The sequence below is a fragment of the Caretta caretta genome, chromosome 11 (genome assembly GCF_965140235.1).
Source record: "Caretta caretta isolate rCarCar2 chromosome 11, rCarCar1.hap1, whole genome shotgun sequence".
Lineage (NCBI taxonomy): Eukaryota > Metazoa > Chordata > Testudines > Cheloniidae > Caretta > Caretta caretta.
In genome coordinates this window covers 38,785,004-38,808,909 of record NC_134216.1, presented here as the reverse complement: position 1 = coordinate 38,808,909, position 23,906 = coordinate 38,785,004, and the positions used below count along the sequence as shown (strand labels likewise).

The following is a 23,906-nucleotide window of genomic DNA, read 5'->3' as shown; positions in this document are numbered from 1 at the left end:
GGTGACATTGTAAATAAGAAGCGTAAATGTAAACAAACTTGTTTGTCTTAGCAATTGGCTGAACAAGAAGTAGGACTGAATGGACTTATAGGCTCTACAGTTTTACATTGTTTTGGTTTTTTGAGTGCAGTTATGTAACAAAAAAAAATCTGTATTTGTAAGTTGCACTTTCACAATAAAAAGATTGCACTACAGTACTTATATGAGGTGAATTGAAAGATACTATTTCTTTTGTTCCATCATTTTTACAGTGCAAAAAGTGTACACTGTACATTTTGTATTCTGTGTTGTAATTGAAATCAATATATTTGAAAATGTAGAAAAACATCCAACAATATTTAATATATTTCAATTGGTAATCTATTGTTTAACAGTGCAATTAAAAGTGCGATTAATCACGATTAATTTTTTTAATCGTGATTACTTTTTTTGAGTTAAATGCGTGAGTTAACTGTGATTAATTGAAAGCCCTAAGGAAAAACAATACTTCCTTATGCTCACAAGGTGGTGGTGAGGCTACATTGGTTCAGAGAAGAGGCATGGTACAAGTGCTAAATATTATTTTGTTTAATATATGATCTTCTTTGAGACAGCTAAGAAGATTAACAAATGTATTACAATAAAGATTAGCAAAATCCAAGGAAGAGCAAACAGTGCTCTGCACATAGGATCAGAAAACTTTTACATCAGGTATGATACTTAAAAATTTATAACAACCTTGTTTCTGAAAATGTTTTTTGTTAAAAGATAAAAATACAGAATGGAGCTGTGGCACCAGCAATCCAAACAGATGCACTCACATGAGTTACCAGATTAATTCAAATGTAAATTAATTTTCAGTTTTAATTAATCAGATTTCTGTTCCCAGAAGACTATGGCATCTGTGAAGATGCTCATTAGTTACCTGCAGTGCCTAAAAGTAATAATAAAACCTCACAGTAGGACTTTTATCAAGGTTATTTGACAGGAAACGAGGCCAGCTGCAGAAACTTCTGCGCAAAGAGAAACCCAGTTAACCTTATAGGTAAGGTCTGCTGAATTCTGCAACAAGCTGCACCTAAATTCAACAGTCAGGTTTCTGTGGCGAGGCATCCTGGGAGTTCTACAATGCAATTAGTGCAGTATTCCTATATTAGTTATATAGGTATTAAATGAATGTGATTTTACAGGGTCCCAATGTTTTTTAATGTGCCAGGTTTTGTTTTTCATTTGAATACTGAGTGCTACAGGAAAAACAACAAGAAACTTATTAAAAGATAAGCAGATTTTCTTAGCTCTATCCCCAGTTATAGCATCTTAACCTTTTACAGCATTTTAATTGTGTTTTAATATAATTCAGGCATCTTTACTGGACTGATGCTGGGACAAATCGAATAGAAGTAGCAAAGCTAGATGGACGGTACAGGAAGTGGCTTATTTCCTCTCTACTGGATCAACCAGCAGCTATTGTTGTGAATCCCAAGCTTGGGTAAGCATTTCAGGACCTGAAGGAGTTCTGTGAAATAGCATGCAGCAAGTAAGACAGAACACAACAATAAGCTATAGGAGAGCTTTTACCTCAATAGCTGAAAAGACTAAGGCTATGTGTTGCTGTTGATGTCCATACACATTTCTGTCCATATACTGGCTGCAGGGGATTTTTAAATAAGGGAATGTATTTCAGGGCCAGATTTCAGGAAGGGTCTGGTTTGGTGTTACAACAGGGGCTCAGGGTTCAAACTGTTGTGTCTCAAACTGTAGATGCTGGCTCCTTAACATACCTATTAAAGATGTCTTTCCTACAACTCCTCCTGCCTATCATATTATCATTACTCAAGAGACAGAAAAAGCTGTGGGGATATCTTTCCATTTATTCAGACTACAAGAACCAAAGAAACATCACCATTTTCCTTTTTTAATTATTTGTTTTGGCCTAACCAGTCCCCATTTTGTATTCAGCATCACACAAGACGCATCCTATGGCCGATCCAGCAAAGCACAATTCCTCCCCAGCTCTTCTCTTCAAGTTACTTCTCCCCTTTCTGGATGCAGCTTACCTCTTTTGTGCTTGACCAGCTCTGCTACTGGGCTGGATGGTGGAGCCCTATCTCCATCCACTCCTCATTCCTTCCCATCCCTTCTGTAACCCCTTGCTCACAGGGGGATAGCACCAGGCACTCAGCCCCATCTGTGCCCAGAGCTGTAATCTGGGCAACCCTAACATGGATGCACAGAAATAGGGGGAGTCACTAGCCCCTGTTCAGCTGCACTAGGGCAAAGTTGTGTCTAGCGCATACGTGGTCCCCTTAAAGTCAAAATTAGGGTAGGTCCATTGAAGCCAAAGGAGCTGTATTGAGTTACATGAGCTGAGGATAACACTCAAAGGAAGCTGCTGATAACTCTTTTTCCTGAATGACCCTGTTAGAATTGCCTCTGCAACTGTCCCTTCTCCACCTGAGTGCCAAGATGCAGAAACTCTCCTTTGACGTTTATTTTCCATTTTATTCTTTTATAAAAATTTGCTCATCTGTTGAGCTCTGTGTGTGTTTTTCTTGATCCCAGTCTGCAGATCAGGAGTTACACAACATACTCTTTGATGAGTCCTACGACTTAGTTATTGGATGATGCCAAAGAAAACAATCCCAACCACTGAATTCTAAGTCATTTTAAATTCTAGTTATACTGTTGTAGGCTTATGTACTGGACTGACTGGGGGAGGCAGCCAAAGATTGAATGTGCCTGGATGGATGGACAGCAAAGGCAAACGCTGGTTTCTGAAGACCTTGGCTGGCCCACAGGACTTTCTATTGATTATCTCAACAATGACAGGCTGTACTGGAGTGATTCTAAAGAAAATATTATTGAATCCATGAGACCTGATGGAACAGACAGAACCACTGTATTACACGGAGGTAGGAAATTAACATGAATGTTGTATATATTTCTGGTCTAAGAAATTAACGTGAACTTAGGGCCAGATTTTCAAGTACTCAGATCTCACAACTGGGGCCAGATTTTCAAAAACGCTCAGCTCCCAATTAGGCACCTTATTAAGAACCAAACTTGGTAGTGTTTTCCATTCACTTTGCATGCATGTAAATGACTGTGCAAGGTGGTTGAGAATTAGGTCCACTGTGATTAACTTGCATGAGCAAAACAGACAGAACATGGCACAAACTGGATGGATAATTGTTGTTTTACGTGCGTTGTTATCAATTTGCAGGAACAGTGGCCTGCTCTTTTCAGTCACGCATTTCCATCAATACAAATGCAAGTGGTTAATGAATAAAATACTTGATTCAAGAAGAAGAATAGTTGGCTCATCGATACTGCTAGGGGTTCTTTGCTAACTGATGATAATTTTGTTCCTTTGAGAAGTCAGCAGTCCGTACAGCCTTGATGTCTTTGAAGGCCATTTATATTGGATTTCTAAGGAAAGAGGTGAAGTCTGGAAGGAAGATAAATTTGGAAATGGAGAAAAGGTGAAAGTGCTGACTGTAAACCCTTGGCTCACTCAAGTGCGCATCTATCATCAGCATAGATACAATCAGTCAGGTAATCACCAGTCTCGGGTGTTCTGTTCCCTGTTATCTGGAAACTACTATCCCAAATCCATAACAATGCCTTCAGAAAGCTTAGTATTAGCCTGGGAATAGGCAGATCTCTAAGCACATTGAAAAGTACATATTTTTGAAAGCATAAGGATGGAACTGGGATTGACAAGTGTATTAAATATAGAGAGAGGGGAACATATAAAATAAAGCAGGGTTTAAATACAGAAGAACAGTACATTTCTCTTTTGCAGTCATTTAGCACAAAATTATGGCTGAGTCCATTTTCCCCCTCCTACAGCTTCTACACAGGAGGCAACAATAATTTATATTTGTACTCCAAAAGCACAAAGTGCAGGCAACTTGTTACTGCCTCCAGTATAGACCACCTCTATCTTAACTCTCCTGTAATAGCAGGGCTGCCCAGGAGCAGTTCATACTACTCTAGCATGCTCTTCCCAGAAGGCTTTGTCTGCACTATGGTGGTGGGTAGTGTACATATAGCTACATGCCACAGAGAAACGCAAAGTGCGTCCACATTACGATGTGTAGCTACATGTGAAAGACTCCAGCAGCAGAGAGTGGCAAGGAAAGGGTCTGGGAAGGGGGAGGCAGCAGGGAAAGGCTCCAGCAATGGGGAGCTGGCCAAGTGTTTTCCCACTGCCTCTCCTGTGCCAGAGCCTTTCCCTGCTGCTGGAGTCTTTCACTGCAGCAGGGAAGGGCTCCAGCAGCAGGGAGCTGGTGGAAAGAAGCAGGCAGTGTAGATGTACCTTTAGTAGGCATGCTTCATGGTGCTCAGACAATGGAGATGTTCTGTTCCTTCACCTCTTTGTGCACTTGGCTCGAAAGCTGTATTTAGCCCTTATAATGAATGTAAAAGAAGACAGAAGACTTTAATGTAAAATACAATATTTATAAGCCATCTCGGTTGTTTTACATGTAGAAAAAGCACTCGGTTTAGAATTTATTACTGTAACAATCATGAGCTACTTTGCTGACAGGTGGAAACCCCCTTGCTTATGTCTCAGAAATGGTGCTAGAATGCTTCTCCAGTTAACCTCTGTTATATCTGCATTTCAGTGCCTAATCCTTGTAAAGATATCTGCAGCCATCTCTGCTTGCTGAGACCAGGGGGATACACTTGTTCTTGTCCACAAGGGGCTCGTTTTATAGAAGGCAGCACCACAGAGTGTGATGCAGGTAGAGTGAATAGTCCAACTGCAAATGGAACCACTGACTCAGTCCTATTTTCCTTTAATATGTCATTCTGATTTAGAGGGGGAATGTATATAGCTTTTCCATGACTGATAAAGCATTCTTGAATTAGAAATACAAACTGGGAGGAGGGTGCTTCAGTGGTTAAAGCAGGAGCCCTGAAGCCAGGACATGTGAATTATCTAGCCAGTTATACCACTGACTTGCTGTTACCTTAGACAGGTCACTTAACTTCTTTGTACCTCAATTTCTTCATTTGTGAAATGGATATAATAACATCAACTCTATAAAATTTGCCAGGTTTCAGGTCCAGCTGTGAAACAGGCACTGATTCATTAAAACTGTTCACTAAGTGTACAGCTGTCTCCAGAGACCCCTGGCGATTTGTTTTTAGTGAGTTGAACCAGAACTGAAGACTCATACACCCTTGAGCTTTGGGGAAGTTAGGCTCCAAATGTGGATTCAAATTTTGTAGCCTAGGTTAGGTCCTGTGTACATTACAGCGATAGCTAGGGGACCAAGTTACAACATGGATACAGATGGAGTGTAACCTAACCCACTAGAGCTGGGAGGAAATTTTCCAGTGGAACATTCTTCGTAGGAAAATGCTAATTTGTTGAAAGCAAAATGTTTCTCGGAAAGTCTTTTGGCCTTTTCAGAATAGAACATTTTGATTTTCTGTTTCAAAATTGCTGTTTGTTTCAATTAAAAAAAATATGATATAATATTATATAATCTTTTTAAACATCAAAATGGGAACAAAACATTTCAATTTTATCAAAACATTTAGATCAACCCCAAACAAATCTTTTTAAATTAAAAAAATTTCATTCTGTGGGTAACTGAATTTTTTGTTTCATTCCGTTTTGGAATGGAACAAATTTGAAATCGTGGAATTTTGCTTGAAACAGAAAATCCAGTTCCCACCCAGCTCTAAAAAACACTCCATAATTGGGCTAAAAGCCTTGGTCAATCCAGGATTTTGGCCTGGCTAACGGATATGATTGGCATCAGCTACGCTACAAGTTTAATCCATGAGCAACCAGATTCTTTTATTCTGTTATAAACCATTTGTGTGTATACATTAGTGCATATACATTAGTGTAAATGGAACCTTAGAAACATAGGAAAATGAATCAGTGTTTGACAAAATGCAAATTATAATTACAGTTCTGTACATTTTTCTTTTGTGTGATCAGTAAACATTTTTATACAATACAGGCGAGAGAAGACACAATGCTCAAAATACATCCAGAGATCATTTACAAGTAATTGGCTTATCATTCAAACTTGTTAAATATAAGCATCCACACAGTGCTATCAGGAGCACCTGGGAAGCACAGTTGCTGTGCCTTCCTTGAGCACGCACCCAAAGCGGTAGAGAGAGGTATGGGGCCCATGAGCAAGCTCCCACCTCTCTCCACCCTCAATAGATAAGATGGGGGCAATACCCAGGAAAAGGCCTTGCACTTTGTGAGTGTGAGGGCTGCCATTTTACTTAGCTGTTAACTGAGGTTCCAGGTGTTCTCTTCTTTGTGCACCCAGGGAGTCTGGGTTCTGGCTTAGTTTGGTTGATAGCACCTTATCACAACAAAAAGTACAAAAGATGAGCCAAACATATCCTAATCTTATTTCCATCTTGATTGGCAATAACTATAACAAAGTGGTCCTTGTGAAACTAAATCTAGGCTACTTCTCTATATTAATCCATCTGCAGGATTAAGAATGAACATTGGTAAGACTGAGGCTATGATAGCAGAGGGAGGAGGACCCACCATGAAGGATATTACAGGCAGAGAGCTTAGAAGAGTGAAAGAATTTAAATACCTAGGTCAATGATTGCTGGCAATGGTACCCTCCTGAGTCATGCCCAGCATTGTACCAAAGCTGCTTCCTGCAAATGGTGGGAGCTGGCACCAGTTATCTGTGAAAAAAAAGATGCTAATAAGGTTAAAAGGTAGAGTGCATTGTAATTTCATCCATCCCAATGTATGAAACGGAGACTTGGCCAGCCATGAGAAAAGAAATCAGTATGCTCTGCTCTATGGAAATGAAGATGTTAAAATGGTCAAATGGCTGGATGCTCTGTGATAGTCAGCTAAATGAGATTGAGAAGTTCCTAATGAGAGTTGCCCCAATTGATGACAAGTTGAGGGAGCTAGTCTATGTTGGTGTGGACATGCCCAGCAGAGACCCAAGAGTTACACTGGCTAAACCCTTGCAGTAATTGAGGACAGAAGATGATGAAAGGGGAGGCAAAAGACCCAGTTCATGGACTGGATATCGGTGGAGCTTAGAGAGACCAATTTGCCTGATAGCCAGGTATACAGTCATGAGTTTTGGAAGAAGGCTACAAAAGTTGCCAGCCTCAAATAGGGAAGTGGCAAGATAGAAGAAGAGTTAATCTGTCTGCTGTGAATTGCATTAGTCTTTTTGCAGGACAATTTCACAAGCTACTCCACAAAGATAGTGCCACCTCTGATTTACATTTACTCAATACTTTATGGTACTTTGACCTATTATTGTCACAAGACACTATTTAAGCATTAAGTATTGGATCATCTCCAGGCAGGTCAAGGAGATGTTTCAGTTTACCACTGCATCTCATTAGTATCTAGCACAAGTTTGCAAATTGCAAATTTAAAGCCTTGCAAATTGCTTTAGCTACATTTTATGACAGTGATTTTCTGTTTATTGCTCATAGCGCTTACATTTGTTCCCCTTAATTAAACTGCTTTAAATAATCTGGCCAGAGACGAAGAAAAACAGGTGAAGATTTTCAAAAAGAAAAGGAGTACTTGTGGCACCTTAGAGACTAACAAATTTATTACCAGCAAAAGAGCGGGGGAAGGGGGACCTTTTGTGGTGATAATCAAGGTGGGCCATTTCCAACAGTTGACAAGAACGTCTGATTATCACTACAAAATGTGTCCCCGTCCCCTCCCCCCCCCGCTCTCCTGCTGGTAATAGCTCACCTTAAGTGATCACGCTCATTACAGTCTGTATGGTAACACCCATTGTTTCATGTTCTCTATGCATATAAATCTCCCCACTGTATTTTCCACTGAATGCATCTGATGAAGTGAGCTGTAGCTCATGAAAGCTTTTGCTCAAATAAATTTGTTAGTCTCTAAGGTGCCGCAAGTACTCCTTTTCTTTTTGCAAATACAGACTAACACGGCTGCTACTCTGAAACCAGGTGAAGATTTTGTTTTGGAAAAAAATAATTGTACAACAAAAGGTATTTTTCAAACAGGAACAGAAAATTGAGTCACAGGGCCCAATATGGTAACTTTGCTTTAAGCTTTTATGTAATACCTAACTACACAGTGGGGCTTACCCAATTAATTGCCATATCTGTCAGATATAGTTTTGCTTGTTTTTTTATCATTTTCCCAAATTAAAGCCTCTAATTGGAAGGAGAGACCTTAGCCCCAAATCAGGGATCCCTATATAAGCTAAATTACCATTGACATGAATAGGAGTTTTGCTTGCATAAAGGTTTCAGGAATGGACTACTTCTGACTGAAAAGTAGTTAAAACTTTTATAGCCCATCTAGTATATCTAGGTTGTAAGTGTAAGAAAGAGAGAGCCAAAATGCATCTTTCATTTATAGACTATAAAAGCATAGAGGATTCAGACCTTTTCCATAATATTTGCACCATGCTTTTTAGTGTGTAGATTTCCCGAAATTCGAATTAAGGCCAGTAAAATTATACTTCAAAGAAACTTACTCTCTTTTTGAAGATCTTCATTAGGTTCAATATCAAAACATCAGAAGAATGTGGAAAAAGAAAAGGAGTACTAGTGGCACCTTAGAGACTAACCAATTTATTTGAGCATAAGCTTTCATGAGCTACAGCTCATTTCATCGGATGCATCTGATGAAGTGAGCTGTAGCTCACGAAAGTTTATGCTCAAATAAATTGGTTAGTCTCTAAGGTGCCACTAGTACTCCTTTTCTTTTTGGGAATACAGACTAACACGGCTGCTACTCAGAAGAATGTGGGTTTCTCTTAAAAAAACGTACCAATCCAATATTATATGGATGTGTCTTTGGTCCAAGTCAGACAATGTTGCAGCCTCAGGTGATACCTGAAGAGTGACTGAAGCACAAGATGACGTTTAATGGGCTCCAGTGCTGAATAATGTGGAGCTTGAGCTGCTTTGTGCTGACAGAGCACAATGTAGATAATAAATGGAGACTCCTCGGATTTGGGATTTCTCCCCCTTTGTCATTTTCCTAATTGGGGCACATCAGAGGTTCCCTCCTCTTGTTTAAAAGCAAGTTTCCATCCACTATTGCCCTCATTCTCTCCAAAAATAAATGCATCATTTCTGGACAAATCACTTAATGCCCATCCCTATGGGACTGAATCTGCCAGCTGGCTTAAAGAGGAGTTTGGGACAGATGAGGTAGGATAATGTTGCATTCTGAATTTTGAGCCCTGCAGGCAGGGAACAGGAGATTTGCTTGACCTGACTTTGCTGTGTCCATCACTTTCCACTTTCCAGTGTTAGAAGCATACACTGCAGTGTCCATCAATTTTCATTTACATTTCTTCATTTTATATGCAAGAAAAAATGTTGAAACCTGCTCCCTTCCTGATGCTGCTGAACCATTTTTACTGAATAACCCCTTATTATGCAAGAACAGAAGTTTTACCAGGATTAAAAATGGTATTTTGGCAGAACAGTAAATATAGTAACCTATGTCCCTGGCATTAAGAGCAATATTTTCAAAAAATTGCATCTGAGTTTGAATTTGCAAATGTTAGCACACACTCAGTTTGGGTGATTGCATGCACAAAATTACAAGCCTGATTGAAATTTGGCCCTAAAAGTAAATTTAAAAAAATTGCATGGTAGCATATGCTTTGCTGAGTATGGCTTATTAACACATGCATGGCTTTCCATTTCTGCAGCCATTGAATCCCCTCCAACAATGCCACCAGCATGTAGGTGTATGTATGGAGGAACATGCTATATTGATGAAAATGATCTTCCCAAATGCAAGTAAGTCAATGTTGTAGTGGTCGTAGGTTAGAGTTTGCTGGTTTAGCATCACACTAGGGTTCAGTTCTTCAAAATGCAGTTACAATGAGGCATTAACAGAAGATTTAACACATTGATAATAGCATATTTGTAGCAATGGTAGGAAAAATGCACATGACCATAAAACATTAGCAAATAAGTAGTTTGAAACTAAAAGGTTTGGAAAGGAAAAAAAAGCAAACCACAAAGAGTTCTCTAGTACAAGCTATAAAATAAAGGCAAATTTGGTGAAGGGGGAAAACAACTGTAAATGCACAGAGGTATGAGCCAGTAGGTGCCGCCAATGCTCCATGGAAACCAAATCTCCAGATTTTAATTACTCTAGTTTCTGACTCAGCATTACTGTATGTCTATTTCTAAGCAGATAATAGATATATTATTTTTACAGTCAGTGAAACATATAATTACTATGAAGTGAGTTGAACTCTACTGCCTGTCTGTAAACATTACAAAATATAATAATAAAGCTTACCCACTAAACTTAATAAAAGACAGACGGTCAAACTATCTCCTTTATATTCACAGGTGTTCTGATGGCTACACGGGAAATTATTGTGAAATAGGATTGTCAAAGGGAGTGCCTCCTGGAACAAGTAAGCTTCAAGTATATATTAAACTTGGTGACTGAGCTAAGTCATGTGTCAGTTTAAGGTCAACCTTATACTTCTGACAGGCTCTTTTTAACTTTTAAGGTATGCTTGTTTTAATATTTACTTACTCTTCTATCTCTCGTAGCAGCAGTAGCAGTGTTGTTGACAGTCATTCTAATAATAATAATTGGAGCATTGGCAGTTGGAGGGTTCTTTAACTACAGACGGACAGGCTCCCTCTTACCAGCACTTCCCAAACTACCAAGGTATGTTTCACAAGACAGGTTGTTGTTTAGAGTCTGTATACCAGATGTTTACATTTGTTTACATTTGTGACTGAATGTTTCTTAAGGATATGATATGTCCACTATATAATAGTTTTACTGATACAAGGGAAGTGCAGGGTTAAAGCAATTCCTAAAGATTTCTGCTGCCAGTTAATAACAAAGCTGGTCATACCTGACAACAAAGATTACCATATTGTCACACTACTCTGGGCCCCAATTAGTTTTCACATAAATAAATACAACGTGCTTTTTAGACTGGGTATTCAGTTCAGAGGGATGGCTAAATATGTTTATTTTCATTACTTTATCAAAGGTTATAAGACTACAACTCAGGCAAGTTAGATACAGGAACTCTTTAACCATTAGAAGGATGAGCTCTTCTGTAATGTTGTACTCACCTGCAAGGAATGCTATGCCAAATACCCACATGTTTCATGTTTCTGTGAGGCAGGAGACCTCTTTCAGATCACTGGCCATGTGAGAAGCACAGCAATTCAGTGAAACTCAACTTCATGAATTATCATTTTTTTAAAAAGTTTGACATTTTAAAGTGAAAGAAGGGAGATGAAGAAAATACTTCTAAAAAGAAGGGGCTCAGAGCACAAGCAGGTTTTTAAACATTTCTTTCAAAATATCTATTTTATTTAAAACATTTACTCCTTTTTCCTTTCAAACTTAAAATTGGTTCTTGAAGTTGTCAAGGTTCCTCCCCCACTCTGAACGCTAGGGTACAGATGTGGGGACCTGCATGAAAAACCTCCTAAGCTTATCTTTACCAGCTTAGGTCAAAACTTCCCCAAGGTACAAAATATTCCACCCGTCGTCCTTGGATTGGCTGCTACCACCACCAAACTAATACTGGTTACTGGGGAAGAGCTGTTTGGACGCGTCTTTCCCCCCAAAATACTTCCCAAAATCTTGCACCCCACTTCCTGGACAAGGTTTGGTAAAAAGCCTCACCAATTTGCCTAGGTGACTACAGACCCAGACCCTTGGATCTTAAGAACAATGAACAATCCTCCCAACACTTGCACCCCCCCTTTCCTGGGAAATGTTGGATAAAAAGCCTCACCAATTTGCATAGGTGACCACAGACCCAAACCCTTGGATCTGAGAACAATGAAAAAGCATTCAGTTTCTTACAAGAAGACTTTTAATAAAAATAGAAGTAAATAGAAATAAAGAAATCCCCCCTGTAAAATCAGGATGATAGATATCTTACAGGGTAATTAGATTCAAAAACATAGAGAACCCCTCTATGCAAAACATTAAGTTACAAAAAAGATACACAGACAGAAATAGTTATTCTATTCAGCACAATTCTTTTCTCAGCCATTTAAAGAAATCATAATCTAACACATACCTAGCTAGATTACTTACTAAAAGTTCTAAGACTCCATTCCTGGTCTATCCCCGACAAAGAAGACTACAGACAGACAGACAGACCTTTGTTTCTCTCCCTCCTCCCAGCTTTTGAAAGTATCATGTCTCCTCATTGGTCATTTTGGTCAGGTGCCAGCGAGGTTACCTTTAGCTTCTTAACCCTTTACAGGTGAGAGGAGCTTTCCCCTGGCCAGGAGGGATTTCAAAGGGGTTTACCCTTCCCTTTATATTTATGACAGAAGTACATGGGTGAGAAATGACACTTTCAGCTGCAGATCAAACTTGTGCGTGTGTGTGTGCGCGCGCGCAAATTTGTGGCTGGGTGCTAGTCTACACACTGTATAGACTACAGTATATAGATATACTGTACAGTGTATGAACCAATGTAACTATAGTGGGTTCCAAACCATTATAATTAAGTCAGTGCGACTTGTAATGTGGACCCGGACCTAGTTATACTCATAAAAAAGTGTTTATATTGGTATGCCAAAACAAGCAACCCCCATATACACACTTCTGTGTCTATTATAACTGCATCCACACTAGTGATCACACTAACTTAATTATATTGGTTTCTGAGCTGATACAGCTAAATGGGTGCAAAAACTGTTGTAGAACAGCCCTGAGAGAAAAAGTGTTAGAGTTCTAACTGTTGGATGCTGACAGTAATATTCTGTTTCTACATTGTTTCATGGAAATGGTCATTGCGTCACCAGATACTAAGTGAAAGTTTTAAAACACTTACCTGATTTTGACTAGTGTCAATTTCTATGAAAATGGGGTCCACTGAAATAGAGTTCTAAATCTCATTCCTCTAACTACTGGTTCTCATTTTAAAATCTTTTTCAATGAGTATGACTTAGCACTAAAGTCTGTCATTGTTCAACTCCTCCTAATAGGCTCTCCCTATGTAATGCACTGTCTCAGTGCGTGTGGTCGTGTGTTCTGCTGGCAGTTCCAACAACTATAAAAGCCTGCTGCAGACATCTAAAGGAATTCTCTTTTAGCTCAACACGTAGGGCTTGTCTTCACTGTAAAGTGTACTTGAATTATAACTTGAGTGTTGCTCCTAACTTGAATCCAGTCCACACACAAAAATCCTTATTTGGAGCATGGTGGTGCTTTTAACTTGAAATGACTAGCCCATCAGAGGTTATAGTCTAAAGCTCAAAGTAGAAATTAACACAACCACTCTGAAATATGGACCTAGGCTGGCTCCATTCCAGTGCTGCCAGTCCTCCAATACCTTCCGCCTTGAAAGGACAGACAAGCTATCCCACAGTTCATTGGGAAAGAATTCATAGCGCAGCTCAACTTACTTACATGCAAAGAACCATGTGATATGCCCCCAGAAGTCTTATCTCCACGCATGAGTGAGGTCAGTGTCAGTGTGGAATGAGCAACTTTAATGTTATTTAGCAGTGTGGGTACTTTCACTGAAGCCAGGTTAACTCGAGAGAAGTAACTTGAGTATAGATAACCTGAGTTAACTCTACAGTTAAGGCCTCTGTTTTAGTTGCTGAAGGTCCTGGTTTTGACCACTGCTAATATCTTCATGTGTAAGGCCACAGTTCATATTACTTAGAACTTATACTCTTCCTCTCACCCAATTTCTAACATTGCTCATACAATTGCAAGCCTAAATTGCACCTGCAGTTATCCCAATAGCATGTGCAAATTAGGCATTTACATGAAAATACCCATGAGGAATCTAAATGGTTATTTGTATGCATAGACAACTAATATATACACACAATTCTTGAAATTTTATCCTCCAGTTTGATATACAATTATAATGACATTTTTGTGTATGCTTTGGGCTTTTGCCCTGTGGAAATCTGACCCTAAGGTTTTAATAAGAATTATACTATTGAATAGTAAAATGTTTTAAAAAGACAATGAATTTATGAATTTGTCAGGAAAACAAAATTGAAGATAAGACTAACCAAACTGTAACCAGCATACCTTTTTTTTTTAATGACTCAGTATATCTTGTATATAATTAAACCCTGAGGTTCTTACTCCTTATTTGGCCAGAACTGCCATTGTATTCAATGAGAGGTTCGCTGAAGTGAAGAGTAAGTAAGCCTTCTGGAGTTGGCCTATAGAGAGAATGTTTCAAGTTTCCTAGCAACAATCACACAGAACATTTGATTTAAAAGGTTACTGTCCAAATAATTGATTTTTTTATTTTTGAAGCTTAAGCAGTCTTGTAAAGTCCACTGAAAATGGCAATGGGGTGACCTTCCGATCTGGAGCGGATGTGAGTATGGACATCGGTGTGTCTGGCTTCGGAGCTGATTCTACTATAGACAGAGCAATGCAGATGGTATGGCTCAATTCCAAAATCATCTTTAACATTTTCCCTTGTTTTGTAACTGTTTTGTGTGTCACATGGAAGAATTTTATACAGAAAGACAATGAGGTGATAAATGCGCTATAAACAAAGAAGTGAATATTGAATTAGGTTATTCTAAAGAATCATAGAATCACAGAATATCAGGGTTGGAAGGGACCTCAGGAGGTCATCTAGTCCAACCGCCTGCTCAAAGCAGGACCAATCCCCAATTAAATCATCCCAGCCAGGGCTTTGTCAAGCCTGACCTTAAAAACTTCTAAGGAAGGAGATTCTACCACCTCCCTAGGTAACGCATTCCAGTGTTTCACCACCCTCCTAGTGAAAAAGTTTTTCCTAATATCCAACCTAAACCTCCCCCACTGCAACTTGAGACCATTACTCTTTGTCCTGTCCTCTTCTACCACTGAGAATAGTCTAGAACCATCCTCTCTGGAACCACCTCTTAGGTAGTTGAAAGCAGCTATCAAATCCCCCCTCATTCTTCTCTTCTGCAGACTAAACAATCCCAGCTCCCTCAGCCTCTCCTCATAAGTCATGTGTTCCAGACCCCTAATCATTTTTGTTGCCCTTCGCTGGACTCTCTCCAATTTATCCACATCCTTCTTGTAGTGTGGGGCCCAAAACTGGACACAGTACTCCAGATGAGGCCTCACCAATGTCGAATAGAGGGGAACGATCACGTCCCTCGATCTGCTCGCTATGCCCCTACTTATACATCCCAAAATGCCATTGGCCTTCTTGGCAACAAGGGCACACTGCTAACTCATATCCAGCTTCTCGTCCACTGTCACCCCTAGGTCCTTTTCCGCAGAACTGCTGCCTAGCCATTCGGTCCCTAGTCTGTAGCTGTGCATTGGGTTCTTCCGTCCTAAGTGCAGGACCCTGCACTTATCCTTATTGAACCTCATCAGATTTCTTTTGGCCCAATCCTCCAATTTGTCTAGGTCCCCCTGTAACACTATCCCTGCCCTCCAGCATATCTACCACTCCTCCCAGTTTAGTATCATCCACAAATTTGCTGAGAGTGCAATCCACACCATCCTCCAGATCATTTATGAAGATATTGAACAAAACCGACCCCAGGACCGACCCCTGGGGCACTCCACTTGACACCGGCTGCCAACTAGACATGGAGCCATTGATCACTACCCGTTGAGCCCAACAATCTAGCCAACTTTCTACCCACCTTATAGTGCATTCATCCAGCCCATACTTCTTTAACTTGCTGACAAGAATACTGTGGGAGACCGTGTCAAAAGCTTTGCTAAAGTCAAGAAACAATACATCCACTGCTTTCCCTTCATCCACAGAACCAGTAATCTCATCATAGAAGGCGATTAGATTAGTCAGGCATGACCTTCCCTTGGTGAATCCATGCTGACTGTTCCTGATCACTTTCCTCTCATGTAAGTGCTTCAGGATTGATTCCTTGAGGACCTGCTCCATGATTTTTCCGGGGACTGAGGTGAGGCTGACTGGCCTGTAGTTCCCAGGATCCTCCTTCTTCCCTTTTTTAAAGATTGGCACTACATTAGCCTTTTTCCAGTCATCTGGGACTTCCCCCGTTCGCCACGAGTTTTCAAAGATAATGGCCAATGGCTCTGCAATCACAGCTGCCAATTCCTTTAGCACTCTCGGATGCAACTCGTCCGGCCCCATGGACTTGTGCACGTCCAGCTTTTCTAAATAGTCCCTAACCACCTCTTTCTCCACAGAGGGCTGGCCATCTACTCCCCATGTTGTGATGCCCAGCGCATCAGTCTGGGAGCTGTCCTTGTTAGTGAAGACAGAGGCAAAAAAAGCATTGAGCACATTAGCTTTTTCCACATCCTTTGTCACTAGGTTGCCTCCCTCATTCAGTAAGGGGCCCACACTTTCCTTGGCTTTCTTCTTGTTGCCAACATACCTGAAGAAACCCTTCTTGTTACTCTTGACATCTCTCGCTAGCTGTAGCTCCAGGTGCGATTTGGCCCTCTTGATTTCATTCCTACATGCCCGAGCAATATTTTTATACTCTTCCCTGGTCATATGTCCAACCTTCCACTTCTTGTGAGCTTCTTTTTTATGTTTAAGATCCGCAAGGATTTCACCGTTAAGTCAAGCTGGTCGCCTGCCATATTTACTATTCTTTCGACTCATCGGGATGGTTTGTCCCTGTAGTGAAAGAAGTGAAAGCAAAGACTGTTCTTTGAGATAATATACTTTTCTCAAGATTTATGTGGTAGAAATTAAATTAATCAGTCTGGAAATACTTCAGCATATCATCAGGGAATGAATGGGCACTTTAGTCCTTTAATTCTACAGATATTACTAGATTTCCCTGCAAAGGTCTTTGTGTACTCAGGCATCTCATGGAACAAGTCAAAATGTGCAAGTTACAAGGGGTCCCGCTTCCCGCCCCCCAGTAATATTATACATAACTGAGACTTCAGACATAATATTCAGAACCAGTCACAGGAAAAATGACTTTCTGCATCGGATTGTAAACTTGTGAAATTCACTGCTGCTGGAAGTCTGTGCAAATCCTGGATGTTTCTATCAGTTTTTGGACATGTCAGATTTTATCCAGGCTGATGTATCGCCGTGTCTGAGAAATAGCACTGTTTTTCAAGTCTTACATGATAAAACTGTGAATTGCTCCCTGCGGGCCCCTCCACCAGCATGCAGAATCTTGGGTGGGCTCACTTCCTGCTGCTGCTTCCCAGCTCCCTTGGGCTCCCTGTTGCAGCTGTACCTTCCTTCAGGGGTTCCCTGTCTGCTAGCTGTCCCACTCAGCTCCCTAACTCTAACCAGGCTTCTCTCATTGAGTGAGAGCAGAGATTTGCTCTCATTCCTAGTCAGGCCCTAACTGAGCCAGGTTCAACTCATTTAACTTCTCCGTCCAGGTTTGACACTCACTGCAGGTGTAGCGCATGTGAGGCTGATTGTGCCCACAGGCTCTCATTTACCTGCAGGCCCAGTGTGGGGTTGGTACACTCCAACACAGAGTACAACTAGCTGCTGTTAGCTGCTGATGTAGTCACTCTGTCACGTGAACGCAGGTTAGAACCACTCAAGTACTGCAAGTCCTCCAGTGCTTTCCCACAATCCCCCCATGTGCCCAGAAAGGACAGACAGGCTCTCTCACAATTCACTGGGAAAGAACTCATAAAGCAGTTCAGCTTACTGTTGCAGAAAAAAACACACATAAGCGAGCTCAGTGCCAGTGTGGACACAGCAGTTCGACTGTTATTTCAGTGTGGCCACTATCCCTGGAGGCAGCTAATGCAAGTGCCAACACCCTGAGTTAAATTTGAAGTGAAGACATAGCCAGATAGTGTTGTGGCTAGCTAAATCTGAAACAGAAAGTCACGTATCAAGATGCTGCAAGACTTTGAAACCATTCAGACTGGATCCATGAGAATTCTCCAGGGGAAATCCTCAAGTGCAGGGGAAATCCTCAGGTGCTTGAGAGTTGCCATAGTGATTGCTGTCCCACCCTCGCCCTCCTGGCTGCTGGCAAGGAATTGTGACCTGGAGGGAAAAGGGGCTGTCAGGGCAAACCTATCCCCCAGCCATACTTGGCAAACCAGAGCAATTTCTTGGGGTCATCGGTAGCCAGTGTCCTTTAGAGAGGCCTTCATGTTGCTCTAATCTGCCCCAAGGGACTAGCCCAGAGCTCAGTCCGCCAAACACTAAACGCTGTTTCTGGCAGCATCTTTATACATCTACCCAGAGCACCGCAGCCACTGCTCAGGTCTGGCACAGTATGTGTGAAGTAGCTTATATTATGCTCTGCAGGAATGGTGTATTTCTGACATAATTTATAGGTTTTTAAATGAGCAGATGAACTTGTGTTTCTTCTGCAGAAAAATATAGCAATCTCCCAAATGGGGTAATGTGAATTGATCCCATGCTTTAGTATTTCAGATACGAATGATTAATTTGTATGTCACGTTGAAGCCTCTACAGTGAAACACCTGTTTTGGGATTATGCTTCTTTTGACATTTCCTTGCTCCTGAAGGCTAGATTTGTGGAAGCCATCATTCCTCTTTGTAACACATTTTGAGGAAATTATTGAAATGTTTCTTTTTTGCCTAGCTATGAAATGGACTATGAGCCATTATTATGTGTTCAGGCTTTGAATGTGATGTATTCGGTGATCTGATAGACAATTAAGTCGAGTGGAATAATGCATGGTAAAGTTACACATTGAGTTTCATATATAACTTTACAAAAATAAAAATGTATTTCTCCCTGAGCTAACGGATTAGATTACAAAGTGCTGGCTATGTTATATGTATATTATACTGTGGGTTTTTTTCACAGAATGAAAACTTTGCTGTGGAGTCAGGGAAGCAGCCAATCACGTTTGAAAATCCAATGTATACAACTAGAGAAGGTGGAGCCAGTGTAGTGAATGTAGCTCAGCCGACATGTGTAAGAAAGAAATTGAGTGTTGCTTTTCTTCTTTCCTTCTTCTTACGTCCTTGTTCCTCTTCTATGCACTGGATCTTTCTTTCTCTAATTTCTTTTTTAATTATTATATCAGTCTTTGCCTGTGAGTCGTAACTTTTTCTCATCATTACTAGGAACTGTATAAATCATCCAACAGATTTTTTTTTGCCCCATATCCCTAAATGGCCCCCTCAAGGATTGAGCTCACAACCCTGGGTTTAGCAGGCCAGTGCTCAAACCACTGAGCTACCCCTCCCCCCCATCTTATTAATTTAAAATTCTCAATTTTACTATCAAATGGCTTGGTTCTAAGTATTTTCTGAATTTTAACAAATGTATTTGTTGTGTCCAGAGATTTCATTATTTTTCATACTGAACGGTCCCAAAAATCTGTTTAAACTTTATGGTCAGCTGTGCTGGGGATCTGACCGCTTTCCAGAAAACTGTGGTTATTTTTAGGGCCAAGGTTGGAAGAGAAAACTAACATGTCTCATGTATGAAACTTTGAGAGATTCAGATCATTTCTCTTTATCCCTGCCCTATAGCTTTGTGTTGGCCTTGACAGAGCTTTCAGTTTAAATGGTTAGATTGGATGGTTCCAGGGCTTTATCTTTACCCTTTTAAATGATTTTTATGAACAGGTAACAGCATCGAATAGTGAGGAAAATGAGAATTTTGAAAATCCTGTCTACTCTGCTGCAATATCTGCTAGTGCACAGCAACCTCCTGTAAGCACAGAAACAACACAGGTAACACAATGGTGCTTTTAAAAAATTTAGAACAGCGCTAATTCATTGCTGTATTGTTCTTAGTTTTTGAAAACCCTTCAGTGCTGCAGACTCAGAGCACTGTTTTATTTGTGATCAGTGTTAGGATAACTGAACTCTCACACCTAATGCAGGAAAGATGTGTAAGATAATTTTCACTTTGAGTAAAATAATGACCTGGAGTGAAATTGACACGTCTCATTGCACAAAGTCCAACTAATCAGGCTTTATATGACAGTAACAAGGCTGCAGTTCATCCCCTCTGCTGTTGCTATTCTAGCATACAAGTTCTTCTTCATCTCCTGTACAAGGATTTTGTCAAAGCATCTCTGCAAGAGTTCTCTTCCCTTGTCTAACTCAAGTATCCACTTCATGTTAGTCTATTTACAGTCTGTGCAGAGTTTGCCTCCTCATGAAGTGCAGAGATCATGCTATGCAACTGCTCCACTCAGGCACAGTTCCAACACAGCACTGCCACAGGGATTAAATGTTGACTTAGGGTATGTCTACACTGCAGTTATAAAGCTGCAGCTGGCTCATGCCAGCTGACTCAGGCTCATGGGGCTTAAGGAGTTGCTTAATTGTGGTGTAGATGATCGGGCTCAGGCTTCAGCCTGAGCTCTGGGACCCTCTAATGGCTCTAGGTCCTAGAGTCCAGGCTCCAGCCTAATTGTGAATGTCTACACCCCACTCAAACAGCCCCTTAGCCCGAATTAGCTGGCATGGGCCAGCTGTGTGTTTTTAATTAGGCACCCGATCTACCCACAAAGTTGCACCATTGTAACTAAAGATATGGTGGGGCACTGATTTAGTTAAACCAATATGACTCTGGGTGTGGACACTCTTATATACCTTTAAATCTGGTTTACAGTCATTTAGACAAGCCTTTAAAGAGGAGTTGAGGGCATTTGGCACCTCACAGAAAGTATTTGTACCTCAAAAGATATGGCCCATAATCCTTTTTGCTATTCTTCCCTGTCTCTGCAGCACAGATGTCAACACTTCTGAATACTGAGTATGCTTGACAGTTGTAGCAACCAGCTGCTAAAATTTGTCAAGTTTTATTTCCTGCTAAGACTCTTTCAGCCCCAGATGGCTTCACAGGGTTCTCGCTGTTTCTCTCCAGCACTGGCTACGCTTGTGACATTGACAGTGTATTTGAATGGCAGCATTTGTACCTCTGCAGTGAAGAGCCTACCAGTGTTTCCATGAGAACCCTCTCTTTTCAAGGTCTTCTCTCAGCATGAAAGTTGCAATGTGAGACAGGAGATCCTCAGCTGGTGTAAATTGCCATAGCTCTGTTGACAATAGTGGAACTATGACAGCTTACACCAGCTGAGGATCTGCTCCCTCCCACTCACAAGATAAGTGATATTTTTTAACAAACATTCATACATTCAACAATTAAAAAACAAATCCCTACTGAAATACATCTGCATAAAAATGTTCAATTTTTCATAGACAGTAACACGACACTTTAATCTAAAATAACTGAAATCTGATTCATTGTAATGAAAATGTAAGAGGTTTATCATGTGTGTAGTTTAATCATGTTTTTATATTCTACTTATAACCATGGCAACATTAAACATTGCAATTTCATGCATCAGCTGCATACAGAACAGTTGTTTTGAGTATTGTTGAGTATTTTCAGTGTTGGACATCAAAGAATCTTCTCACCTAGATTAGTCAAGTGATTCCTGGAAGTCACATTATTATTTCTGAGAATACATATAAGCAAAGGCTATCCTACTCTTTAGCTCATCTCTCACATAAATTACCAGTTGAGGTTCACTATGAATTTCAGTGGGCATGCGCCAGAGAATATTTTGCTGGCTGCACACCCGTTGCTAACAAAATGATAACAAAGTGCATACTATTGAAGTTTTCTTGAGGGGCAGAGGAGGTCCGTTAAGGCAGTTAGGATAGGGTTTTGCTTGTGGTGGAAGCAAAGTCCCAGGCTTATCTGGTGAGTGGACTGAAAGGCTGAGTGTTTAACTTAGGTGCTAAGTTATCCTGCCCATTGAGTTGACAGCATGTGTGTGTAAATGCTGATGCTGCAGAATGATAGAGCATCCCTGGAACTTCTCTGGAAACTGAGGCTAAGAGAAATCTATTGAATTACTTTCGTTAGTGATGTGGCTCTTGTTTACAGGTTAGCATTCTTTTAGGGCCTGATTCTACAATTTGCTCCTTGTGGATGGACCCCAGTTTCCAGGCAGAGCTCACAGGGATTTGTATTCCTGTATATACTTGAGTGTTGCTCAGTCATTATAGTATTTCTCATTTTATAATTTCATACCTGTTTTTTCTTTTCCATTTGATTTGCGTAGAGTCCATATGTAGTGTTACTCTCTATAAATAAATGTTGTCATTTTATCTGCTGTCGTCTTACCTTGTGGATACTGCTTTAGTTAAAATAACAATAATTGGCCTATTAGATCGGAAGCTGGACAGGAACTCAAGAGAACTGGGTTCTATTCTAAGCTCTGCTACTGACTTGCCTGACCTCTGTTTCCCCTCCTTCCCTTTTTCTGTCTTGTGTACTTCAAATATGAGCTCTTTGAGGCTGGGGCTATCTCTTTCCATCTGTTTGTAAAGTGCCTAGAACAGTGGAGCCCTGATTCCAGTTGGGGCCTTTAGCTACTACTGTATTACAAATAAGCAAATAATGCTAACAACAAAAGGGGGGTGAAAGGGAAATAGTCTAAGATGAGTTCATTTGGATGACATTACTGAGTATTAAAAGGTAGATTTAGGGAGATGACTGTTAGCCCATACGGTGACTTAAACAAGAATTAAGTGGGTGGTAGTGAAAACCTAGTTTATTTTCCCTGTACTGAAAAGATCCACTGAATTGCCTTCTGAGGCTGGTTGTCTGGTGAAGGATTAGAGGCTTTGTCAGGAATAATAGTATAACTGGCCATTTTAGGAACAATTTGTGGGTTCCATCTGATATGTTTTTTTTCTGATGAGCCTTCAGAAAACCCCAAACAAACAATGTCTGTACTCTCTGAAGGAGAAATTACATTTTTAGAGACTTTAACTGTGTTGTAACAGATGGGTTGTCATTTTAACAATTGTCAAAGCACTTAGAATCTGTGATAGGCTTTAAAAAAATTACATCAAAAGAGCTTAATTAAAAAAACATTAAATAAAAGGGGCTGGGTTGAACGTTTCCTGAATACATCACTTATGGATAGAACCAATAGGAAATGCTATTGAAAACCCTCCCTCACTGGTATTGTCATTTTGCAAATGAAAGGGGAGAAAACTGTTCTGCTAAAGAGTTCATTAGTAAAGTTCTATTATTTTCATCTTTCAGAAAACAAAGTGGAGTTTCTTCAAAAGAAAACTGAAACTAAGTACTAATTTTGAAAATCCAATCTATGCAGAGGTAACTCTTAATTGTATCACTCTCATTCTCAGCCTGCACTTTTCACCTAGCTCACAAGCGGGGTTGGTTCTGATGATGTGGGAAGCATGAATTAATGTTTGTTTTTATAGTATAAAGATTATGGATAAGAGTCTGGGCTGCACCAGTAAGAGGCACAGCACAGCACATGCAGCACGGGAAGAAGAGGCTGGGGTGGATTTAAAGCCACAGTTACACCCTCCCAACCTTAGGCTGTTCCTGGGGCTGAAGAGGCTGCTGGCATAAGTCCCCAGGGCTATCTAAGGCTATGTCTACACTATGCACCTTTTAGCGACACAGCTGTGCCATGCCGCTAAAAGGTGCGCAGTATAGCCACTCCTTGTTGACAGGAGAGAGCTCTCCTACCAACAAAATAAATCCATCCCCAACGAGAGGCAGTAGCTTTCTCCTGCCGACATAGTGCTGTCTACACTGGCACTTTTCATTAATAAAACTTTTGTCATTAGGAGTGTGTGTGTTTTTTCACACCCCTGAATGACAAAAGTTTTACTGACAAAAGTGTAGTGTAGACAAAGACTAAGTTACAATAGCCCCCTGGTGCTGCCCTATGAGCCACATCACTGCCCAAAATCTCTGAAGTGCTGCAAGCTATGGCCCTGCTCTGAGCTCTCCCCTCTATCCTCAAACCCACCCTTGGCATGCTTGTGAGGGGGTTCTTGTAAGGCAGCCTTACAGTGGTTTTCTACAGTGCCTGCATCAGGGGAATTCTCCCATGGCTGGACACTGGCGCTTAGGACCCTTTTACCTAGCACAAAGGGGCCAGATCAAGAGTCTCACACTGTGGGTAAAATTTTCAAATGCTCCGGAGTGACTTAGGAGCCTAAGTCCCAAATTAGGCATGTAGG

The 23,906-nt window shown here is 40.6% G+C and overlaps 1 protein-coding gene across 3 annotated transcripts in view; it reads left to right on the top strand.

The window, feature by feature from the left end:
* The window catches only part of LRP2 (LDL receptor related protein 2), a 180,735-nt gene that overhangs the window by 154,784 nt on the left and 2,045 nt on the right, over window positions 1–23,906 (top strand). The window contains exons 68-78 of one of the 3 annotated variants that reach the window (XM_048869191.2): window positions 1,340–1,468; window positions 2,671–2,891; window positions 3,355–3,534; window positions 4,611–4,730; window positions 9,672–9,762; window positions 10,327–10,394; window positions 10,540–10,657; window positions 14,261–14,390; window positions 18,730–18,840; window positions 19,500–19,607; window positions 22,951–23,022. In XM_048869191.2, the coding sequence (XP_048725148.2) occupies window positions 1,340–1,468; window positions 2,671–2,891; window positions 3,355–3,534; window positions 4,611–4,730; window positions 9,672–9,762; window positions 10,327–10,394; window positions 10,540–10,657; window positions 14,261–14,390; window positions 18,730–18,840; window positions 19,500–19,607; window positions 22,951–23,022 (1,348 nt within the window). Of the gene's footprint in view, window positions 1–1,339; window positions 1,469–2,670; window positions 2,892–3,354; window positions 3,535–4,610; window positions 4,731–9,671; window positions 9,763–10,326; window positions 10,395–10,536; window positions 10,658–14,260; window positions 14,391–18,729; window positions 18,841–19,499; window positions 19,608–22,950; window positions 23,023–23,906 lie in introns of all 3 variants that reach the window. The other 2 variants (XM_048869190.2, XM_048869192.2) reach the window with 2 other exon arrangements.